Source organism: Anabrus simplex, chromosome 9, assembly GCF_040414725.1.
Source record: "Anabrus simplex isolate iqAnaSimp1 chromosome 9, ASM4041472v1, whole genome shotgun sequence".
Classification (NCBI taxonomy): Eukaryota; Metazoa; Arthropoda; class Insecta; order Orthoptera; family Tettigoniidae; genus Anabrus; species Anabrus simplex.
The window spans coordinates 16,886,241-16,897,353 of NC_090273.1; the positions used below are offsets into that span (position 1 = coordinate 16,886,241).

Genomic DNA, 11,113 nt, shown 5'->3' on the forward strand with positions numbered 1-11,113 from the left:
TTACTATATTAGACATTCTTAACACTGTTATTTAGAACTGAAATTGTGACAAGAAATTTCGCTTACACTTACAAAATTTGTATTTTCTAATATTACGTCACTTGTAATGTTATCACAGATAACAATTAAGGTCAAATTACTGTAATCCTTGGTGGTGTCTATCGAACAACGTGGATATCCAGCAGGCCCTTCTGTAGGGACCGAACGAGTTGAATACATGTTATGAGTTATGTATCTGTGAGCTTGCGTTCAGGTGACGGTGTGTTCCAACTCCTCCGTGGGTAGCCCTGAAGATGTTTTTCAGTGATTTCCCATTTTCATGTGAGTCAAATAGTGTTGTTAAGGCTGTGGTCACTACTTTTTCAGGTCCAGCCTTTTCTCATCACACAGTTGCTCTAAAATCTCTATGTGTTGGTACAACATTAACTACATAGCAAAAAAAAAACCCTTGTCTTGATGGATACAATGGGCAGGTTATATTTATTCTTCTCTTTCTGGTGGCCTGTGGGTGCAGGGGACTATGCAAGACAGATATGCCAAGGATATAAAGGAGGTCCAAATATTTGTAAATCCTAGACAGAAATGTTAATTATAAAATCTTGAACTATGAAGTTTTCTTAAATTTATGTGTGGAATAGACCACCTCAATGTTCCCTGCTTCCATCTCTTGGATTAAAGTGGAAGTAATACAACAGTACAACAACAACAACAACAACAGTCACTGCTGATCTGCATTTAGGTCAGTTGTTCAGGTGGCAGATTCCCTGTCTTTTTGTTTTCCTAGCCTTTTCTTAAATGATTTCAAAGAAATTGGAAATCTATAGAGCATTTCCCTTGGTAGTTTATTCCAATCCCTAACTCCCCTTCCTTTAAACAAATGAAAACATAAAGCCTGTTTTTCAGTCTTTGACCGGGTCAGGGATGTAATGAATGAACCATATATAGGCTATTATTACAATGGGGTCGCCGCTCCCAAGGTGATTGATTACTGACTGATAAATACTATTAAATGATAATGGAGAGTGCTGCTGGAATGAAAGATGACTGGGAAAACCAGAGCACCCAGAGAAAAACCTATCCCACCTCTGCTTTGTCCAGCACAAATCTCACATGGAGTGACCAGGATTTGAACCACGGTATCCAGCGGTGAGAGGCCGACGCGCTGCCGTCTGAGCCACGGAGGGTCTCCTATATACAAATATTTTTCCCAATTTGTCCTCTTGAATTCCAACTTTATCTTCATATTGTGGTCCTTCCTACTTTTAAAGACACCACTCAGACTTATTCGTCTACTGATGTCATTCCACACCATCTGTCCACTGACAGCTCTGAACATACCACTTACTTCAAGGATGCTAATTAATTTATTATTTAACCACCTATTCAATACATTATAGTCTTATACAATTAGGATTTGATCCTTATTACCTTATGAATGTGAGACATGTTTTGCATTTCATTGAAGGCATCTTCAGTCATTGGACCTCCTCAAGGTGCGGAGATCTGTAACATTTATTTACAATCCCATTTATGTGATTACTGCAATGAAGATCTTTCCTTATATTAACACCCAAAAGGAACTTTCACTCCAATGCAGTAATTAAAACTGAGAGGACTTTTGCTATTTGTGAAACTCACACCCTGACTTTCAACCCTATTCATCATCGTACCATTGCCTGCTGTCTGTCTCACAACATTATTGAGGTCATTTTGCAGTGCTCACAATTTTGTAACTTATTTATTACTCTATACTGTATAACATCATCTGCAAAAAGCCTTATCTTTGATTCCACTCCTTTACTCATATCATTTATATGTAAGAAAACATAAAGGTCCAATACTACTGCCTTGAGGAATTCCCCTCTTAATTATTACGGGGTCAGATAAAGCTTTGCCTACTCTAATTTTCTGAGATCTATTTTCTACATCTTATGTGAGGTCTAAACAGAAATGTGGAGTCATTATTTTCCATACATGCTTAAAGGGAAGTACCAGAGGGTGCATTGAATAAGATGCATATTGGGGACCTCACGTGGATTCGTGTGCATGAGAGGTTAATTCACAGAGGCTTGGATGGATGGCAAGTGACGTGTAATAACATTTTGTTATTTCCTACATCCTGTGATGTAGGTTCTAGTCATTGTTAATTTGTTCTCTTTCAGGGCGTATGCTAAAATGGCTGCCACACCGAACCAGTACGTTGGAGGTGGCACTAAGACTGTGAGCATGTTCTCCAAGCTAGTCACTCAGGGCTCATCGTTCGTCATGGAAGGAGTAAAGAATTTGGTCATCAAGAGACACGTAAGTTACAAGTTATAAAATCAAAAATTAATTTCCCAGAAGGAAACCATAATTTAATTTCATTGATTGCAAAAGCTCTTTAGAGATTTTTAGAGCCTAAAGGACTTAAAAATTTTTAAGGTATAAAATGTTAACATGGAGAGATAGGAACATGGAAAGAAAAGGGGAGCAAGGACAAGCATGAATTTAGTTTCGTGTTTGTTTGTCCTAGTCTCCTCTTTGTGTTGGGGATTAAATGCTCTGAATTGGGGACTAGTTGTTTGTGCTAATACTCTCCTCTTCATACATACACACCACACCACACCACACAACCAACCACTACAGAAAGAGACAATAGTGAGCACAGCCTCCCACATGAGGTTGGCGTCAGAAAGGGCACCTGGCCGTGAAACAGAGCAAAGTCCACATGTTCGACACAGTTCACACTCGCAGCCCCACAAAGGTCTGGGAGAAGAAGAAGAAGAAGAAGAAGAAGAAGATTGAGCGAGTTGGCTGTGCGATTAACGTTGCGTAGCTATGTACTTGCAAGTGGAGGGTGGGTTTGAATCCCACTGTCGGCAGCCCCAAAGATGGTTTTGCGTGGTTTCCCCATTTTCACACCAGGCAAATGCTGGGGCTGTACCTTAATTAAGACAATGTTTGCTTCCTTCCCAATCCTAGCTCTCTTCTGTCCCATTGTCGCCACAAACCTTCGATGTGTTATTGCGACATTAAACCACTAGCAAAAATGGAAAAGAATTCCTTACATCTCAACCTTCATTAGCAGGCTATACTCCAGTGGCATTTCAAAGTATACTGGTGTCCGGTCTGCATTACCTATTTGTGAGAGTACATACAAATTTTTCTGGTACAAATTATAACAAATCTGTGGAAATTTGTTATCTTCATAATTTTTTGTTTTCTTATGAAAACAGAAGTTATTTCGTTCAAAAACATGCGAGACATCTATGGTTAGTGTTAAGTGTAAGAGAGGCCTGTGAGCAAAACTTCGCCACATACAAAGGTATAAAATAAATAAATAAATAAATTGACAAATAATTTAGCTTTCAACTGACACACTTCACTAGTGTTCGCACCTCCAAACTGTCTCTCCTCACTCACATTTTCACATATCCTGTTTATTTTATTTCTGGAAACTCCGCTTTTTATTGGTGAAATGCTCGGTGTTTACTGTGTGTTTGTTGAAGATGAGCTTTATTTCCCCCAATCACGAACTCTACCGCAATTCTTGTCCTCGTCATACTATCTTCCTGCAGCACGATTACCATTTTGCTCTGCCTATTGAATAGTGTGGAGATTTTCTTTAGCTGTGAACGACTTATAAAGAGAACTCTCCCTACTTACTGCACAAATGACACGATATGTACGCGGCACCCTTCTGTGTTGTGGCGATAAGAGTTGTGAACAGAGCAAACAAAATTTTTAAAAACTTCCGGATTCCTAGTACATGTCTGTATGTTCTATCATTGACCTAAATGATACCTGCACTGCGACTTTTCTCGGACAGATTTTTAAAAGAAATATGCAGGGATTATTTGCATATATAAAAAGCTTGAGCATTTGTACCAGCAGAAACTTTGATCCATCCTTGGGGTCAAAAGGGAAGACCATATCACCAACATTGCTGTTCTTGAGAAAGTGCATGCCAAGAGCATAGAATCGTCCGTCATTAGTTGTCGGCTTAGATGGATTGGCCATGTCCGTCGGATGAGTGATACCAGATTTGTTCCGGCACCAGACCTCGTGCAGCCCAATGTGGCACTAAAAGGACCAGCTTAAGCACACTTGAGCGAAATAAAAATATTAATGTTATTGCTTTTACGTCCTACTAACTACTTTTATGGTTTTCAAACACGTCGAGGTGCCGGAATTTTTTTTAGCATACTGGTAAATCTACTGATATGATTGTGATATATTTGAGCATCTTTAATTACCACCGGACTAAACTGGGATTGAACCCACCAACTTCAGTTCAGGAGGTCAAGCACTCTACTGCATAAACTACCCAGCCCAGCTTGTTAAGAGATTACCGTATGTTTTGTTTTAATTTCACATGATGCAGTTACCCAATTGTTTATAAGAAAAGGACAGGTAAACTAATTTTTATAAGCTACATATAAAGTGCCAGTACATCAACAAGTGTAAAAAGTTATAACCCACATAGTCGCGTAACAGACATACAAAGAGTGATTATATTGATAAAATTTCAGTATAATGACAACAGTTAGTAGTAAATGTTATCTTTTGATAATAATCATGAATACTAATTCTAATTCTTTTGCAAAAGGTATTTTATATCACAGCATGTAAATAGTTACAACCAACATTCAAAACCACGTCGTAAATGCAGCTGCTAGCCATGTGGAAAACTTACCTGTTCACTATTTTCTGATGAACTTCCATCATCTTCCTGGATTTCAATGAGATCAAGATCCTTTAAACTACCTGGGTGATTTCCGACAAAAGAGTAGCGTTACAAAAATGTTGCAAAGTTTGGGTTGGGAAGAATTGAGAGAAAGAAGAGCTGCTCGACTAAGTGGTATGTGATATAGATGTTGATTCCCATAGGGAATCTGAAATATTTGTTCTGAATGAGTAAATTTATAATACCAATATAAATGGTCCGTTATTGGACATTATAAATTTTCCAGCTAACTCATTCTTGGTGTGCTAGGGTGGGCTCATCAGTTGGGCGAAACGCTGGCAACCAAGAATGAGTTAGCTGGAAAATTTATAATGTCCAATAACGGACCATTTACATTGGTATTATAAGTGGTATGTTCCGAGCTGTCAGCAGAGAGATGGCGTGGAATGACATTAGTAGACGGATAAGTTTGAGTGGCGTTTATAAAAGTAGGAAAGATCACAATATGAAGATAAAGTTGTAATTCAAAAGGACAAATTGGGGCAAATATTCATTTATAGGAAGGGGAGTTAGGAATTGGAATAACTTACCAAGGGAGACATTTAATAAATTTCCATTTTCTTTGAAATCATTTAGGAAAAGGCTAGGAAAACAACAGATAGGGAATATGCCACCTGGGCGACTGCCCTAAATGCAGATCTTGATTGATTGATTGATTGATTGATTGATTGATTGATTGATTGATTGATTGATTGATTGATTGATTGATTGATTGATTGATTGATCGATCGATCATCTCTGTCAATAATATCCTTATCTTCATAGTTTTATTTATCATAAGTGAGATTTTCTTTAGGAGAATGCACATCTTCCAGAACACGATCTGCCATCTTGGAAATGTGGGTTGTGATTGTTTACTGCTGAGACAGGTGGTTTCTTATAAATATTAAGCTGAATTATGCTACCATCTCTTGTTAAAATGACTAACTTCTTGAATAAAAAGAAACTTCATGTTGGATATAACTGTTAACAAGAAAGAACAGAAAAATCCAAAATATGAGGGTTATCACTTACTATCCTGAGGTCTTATTTGTTTGTTCCTTCCTGTTGCTTGTATTCACTTAAGTTGATGATGCTACTCAGCATTCTATAATTAAACCTCAGTTTAGTCACCTAATGGCTCTACACGACTTTGTGGAGAGATTCTTATCTTCAGACTGTTGACATCACAGCTCAAAACAGGTGTCCTGAGTATGAGTATTCACTACACTCTAGAACATACATGACTGAATCTTGAACCTTTTGATACAGAATACATTCATAGTTTCAGAAACGTACTTGGGCCAGTGAATGTTACAAAAGCATGAAGTTTTAAAATTTAATTCACATCTAGACAACACGTGCAGCGCCAGTGTTTGTTATCTCATTGCAAAGAGAAAGGACCTACGTACCTAGCAAACAAGAGCCTGACCTCGGTATGACGTTATTGGATGATGCATTAGCACCACCATTTTGTTCAGTGTGGCTATCGATTCTTGTGGATCAGTGTGGACTCTGCAGTGGTACCACATCGTGTGAGGTGTTATACAATTCATCTGGGGGAGTTCTACAAAGAGATGACAAAAAAAGGGGGGGGTGGTTGTGGGGGAAATCAAATAGAAAACATTAGGAAAATTGCAATGCATAGAAATAAAAAAATGTATATATTGACAATAAATGACTTCAAAATTATCAAAAACACATTTGAGAGGAGGGAACAGCTTGTTAAAATTCTAAAAGTTCCAAAATCACCAACTCTGAGTGTCAAAAGGCTTATCAGGAATGTCTCAAAGTTGAGACGGCCGAGCATCGTGAAATGAATTCTGTGGTGATTTTAGTCCAATCCAAGCATATCTACTGCCCCAGTGGTGGAAAACTATTTGAATTGATCGCTCTAGTGATCAGGAGGCCATCAAAGCTCCCACAATTCTGCATGGTATCAAAATAGTTTTAAATTTTGCTTGTGATTTTGACGTCAATCTCTTTCTGTATTTATGGAACCATTGTTCATAGAGTTTGTTCTGAAGGTGTGTATTTGCAACGTCACCTTACTATTGTGCAATGCCGACTCGGAGAGTATGCAGATGCATTTTGTCACCCGTCAGTGTTCTAAGGTTTCTTTAAGACTAATTAAATTACATCTGTTATAGGAGAGCTTGAATATGTTGTAATTACATACATTAGTTAATTTTTTTAAAAGTAAATACCTCCCAAAAATTCAAGGTGGTCTTACATGCGAGGCTGTCATGTATTGAGGCCAGTTCAGTGTCATAGTATTTTGTTTTCCTAACAACATTCTCTATTTCTTACAGAACCTCCCAGTCACGAGGATAGTGGATGAGCTCATGGAGATGAAGAATTCACAAGAAATAGAAGATTATCGATACTTTGACCCCAAACAATTGCGAATGACTGACAGTTCGCAGATTCCTCGAAACAGAACTCCATTCCAAGAAGCCATTGTATTTATTGTTGGTGGAGGAAACTACATAGAGTACCAAAACCTGGTGGACTACACTAAGGTAAGTTATCTACACAGAACTTAGGCATTTGGTGAATATCTTTCTTTTTTTCTTCTTCTTTTTTCTGTATGTAATCTGTGACTGCCTGGGTGCTTATTAATTTTATTAATAACCTTTCGGGTTATTAGGCCATGTGTGTGCAGTGTTACGGGCAGCGTGCCATCGGGCTCATCAGTTAGACTAGCACACTATTCCAAGACGCTGCCCAGCGGTGGCAGGCTGTCTACGTGATTCAGCCTAGTTAGCAAATACTTTCTCTAGCAGACACACTTGAGGCACCCTTTTTCATTTTTTGCTGCCTGCAGCGATGGGGTTACAGAATCTTCGCATGTGTTTGAAGATGCTGCAGTTTTTTGTTTTTTCTTTTTTTGTACTTTCAGTATGTTTCATACACACATCTCTTCTCTCCCATAAAACTCTACAGTTACAAAATTTACACACTACTGTCACGTGAATACAGACGTTCATTACCAAATTCTTTTTTTCCTTGCTTGTATATTCACTCTGGTTTCAGCATTTTGGTTCAAGAACAGTCATGAAGTACAGTAACAAAACAACAAATTGGCAGTGCTGCCAACACACAATTAATACCATTATATTTCAGTACAATAGGCAACTGTAGCCAAACAAACACAAAGCTGTTGCTGTTTTAAAGTACTTTGTATTAAAAGTATGTGCTTTTATATTAAATAGTTGTGATGAATTGAGAACAGTCAGTCTATCCACTATTATTTTCATGCAGTAGCAGAGTCCGCTCAATGATCAGTAACCGTTATTAATGACATCACTACACAGATGTCACATTGGATTCACAAATTAACCATTTATAAGTATATGCACAAGGACCTCAGTTAACTATTGTCTTGTATTTATTCCATGACAAAAATGCATGCATTGTAGCTCTTTTTGTCATGTTAGTAAACAGCCAGCCAAAACCAAAATTTACGTATGAAAATATCTATTATGTCATGGAAATACAAAAATTAATTTTACTGCCTAAAAATACCAAAATTTGTCTTATTTGTAAAAAAAAAGTTAAGATTTGTGTAAAAAAAATTTGCAAATTTTGTAGGTCACTACTGATTCATAATGAAATTAATACTAATCAAATCAAAACTCGGAAATCCTGCAGTCATACTTGGTTGTTCAAATTTTTCATGCATTATAGCTTCATGTGCTTCGTCATGTGGATGACATAGAAAAAGAGCTTCATTGCAGTTTTACAGTAAATGGCTCCTGTGAAGTTTGAAGGTTCGTTAGCTGTTGGCATGGTAAATGTCTCGTCTGCAAACTTGAAACTCACGAGCGAAGGAAGTTATTTGTAGGTTTGCTTTATTGCAAACTGGCCTTTATTGATCTATCATAATAATAAGAGCTCCATTAAAAGTCTGTAGTGGACGTGTTTATAGTAACCAAGTATATTGTTTTGTAACAGAGTAAAACTGGAGGATCGACAGGCAAGAGAGTCATCTATGGAGCTTCTACCCTTAACAACGCCAAACAGTTCCTCACTCAGGTAAGTTATTTCATAAAGTCATCATTGATTTCATTACATACTGTAATTATGATATTGTAGTATTCATACCTGATCAGAGTGGAATTATTAGAATGTACTGGGTGACTAAACTTACTTGAATGCACACATATGCAGACTACTTCACCATTTTGCTTTTGAAGAACTGTTACAATGACGCAGGTTATGATGATCTTAATTCCGATATTAGTTTTGTTGAAAAAATATGTTGCTGTAGCATAAATGAATGCCAAAAATACTGATGATCACTCGGTTTGTGATGTTGAGCTGCATGCTTGCACATTATAATATAGGTATTAATTGAACTTTTCACACAAAAGAAAAAGAAGAATTCTTTGGCATATTTTTTTCTTCAAAAGATTAGTAAGCTTCTGAGTTAATGCCCCACTGCTGAGTGGCTTATCCAAGGGATGGTTAAAGGCAGTTTTAAGTAGGTGTCCGAACACTTTTAATCAGATTGTGTAAACACAGTTTAGTTTCAGGTGTAATTTCTTTGTTCTGTTTTTCAGCTTTCTTTACTGGGACAAGAAATACATTGACATCATCTGTGGTAGCACAAAGATGGAATACTACACCATGGACAAGAAAGCTGTTCACTTTGTAAATATTGTTTATCACAGATATTCAGTTTTATATATTGTACATAATAAATGTAAAACAATCATATCAATTATAAGGTATTTAAGAATTTGTTACACTTGTCTTCCTGTAGAATCTTCCCCTCTTTCACTCATTACATTGCTCTAACCCTAAATTTATGCATTCGCCTTACTTTCTGGGGTTTTTTTTCTTTTAATGCTCTGTAATTTTGTCCATTCCCTTAGCTTTTGCAAGCAGTGATTGTATGTTATCATATTCGCAAAGATGCACACACAAGATGCTGTCCATTGTGTACACTGTTTTATTTACAAATTATATACACATTGAACTCTTGAACTAAATCGACTGCCACTTTAACACGTCAGCCAACTACGGAACACTTGACAAGATTACATGTGGTACCAACACAACATAACCACTTCAACGGCAAAACCACAACATGAGTTCACATTAGTGGCGGCTTCTGGTATAGCGCAATGGAGCAATGAACCTTCAGTTTATATAAAATTGTACTCAACTACGTAATTTTCATAACTCTCTTGTCAATCTCGAAGCTCTTGCTAAGTCCATCTATCCGTAATATACTCGTACTGACTTTCAATTCACTTGAGCTGTGCAAGGTCCATGGGTGGATACTCGTCTGGAATGAACCCCCTTGCAAGGTGATCTCTCCGTCCGCGGAGGGTGTGGTGAGGTGCGGGAGGACGTCGGCGAGCACTAAGGCAAGACCAGGGTATCGCAGAAACGGATATCTGTGCTTTACACATGCGCAATATGCCACGCCCTCAAGTCTCTCGGAAGTCGTGTTGTTGGGGTATGTGCCTGCCATCTATTGTCCTTACGGGAATTTAACTAGGGAGCAGAGAATAAAATAGTGCACGTAACTAGCGCTAATGTTGAAAAGCATCATTACTACCAAAAGTCACATTAAACTGCCAAATTTCAATTGATATTTTGTCCCAAATATAATCAGTACTTACTAAACATCTATTAAATTGCCTTCTTTCGAATAATTACTTTTTGGAGAGAAACTTAACTTAAAAGTCATTGAGGCAAAGAATAGCTGCAAGGTAATACCAATGAAAACTTCTAAATATAGTTATTACTATTCCCATGACGACATTGGAAGCAGAAATGTTCTTCTCAACCCTGAAGAGAATAAAGACTTTCTTGCGCAGCACAATGACCGAGGATAGACTTTAATGCTCTTGCTATGTTGCCAGTTGAAAGGGACTTCGTTCGATACTCTGCGGATTTCAAAGAAGCAGTTATAGAAACGTTTGCGTCCTTCAAGGAGCGCAGGATGGATTTTTTGTATAAGCTGTCTGCATAGGGTAAGTTGATTGTGAAACATTTCTTATTTATCATGTGGTAAATTTCGGCATGTATTGTCTTCTTCTCTCGTATTTGATCACATTTCTAAATCTTCTGTCATCTTATTTTAGGAGGTTACAGCCCACGACGGTAGAGGGGCGGGGGAGAGGAGAGGATGGGGTAGTGGGGGTGGGGCAATTTTTTTCTTCTGTTGAACCCCCCCAGTGATGAAAGTCACGCACCGCCACTGGTTCATATACTTAACTCGACTAACAACTCTCACTAACAGCTCAACCCTAAATGCAGATCAGTATTGATTGACTGATTGATTGATTGATTTATTTATTTGAACTCAACAACCCAAGACTATCCTTTATATACCTTGCCTGGCCAGGCTTCCAGAAAAGTATGACAACATTCTTTCTCATATCTTGTCAA

General features: G+C 37.7%; 1 protein-coding gene across 1 annotated transcript in view; it reads left to right on the top strand.

Annotated features, from left to right (window-relative positions):
* Slh (sec1 family domain containing Slh) overlaps positions 1-9,454 on the top strand; it is a 77,550-nt gene extending 68,096 nt beyond the window's left edge. The window contains exons 12-15 of the mRNA XM_067154000.2: positions 2,163-2,301; positions 7,018-7,227; positions 8,663-8,743; positions 9,271-9,454. Coding sequence (XP_067010101.1) covers positions 2,163-2,301; positions 7,018-7,227; positions 8,663-8,743; positions 9,271-9,300 — 460 coding nt within the window. The 3' untranslated portion in view covers positions 9,301-9,454. The remainder of the gene's footprint in view (positions 1-2,162; positions 2,302-7,017; positions 7,228-8,662; positions 8,744-9,270) is intronic.
* Positions 9,455-11,113: the final 1,659 nt, after the last annotated feature.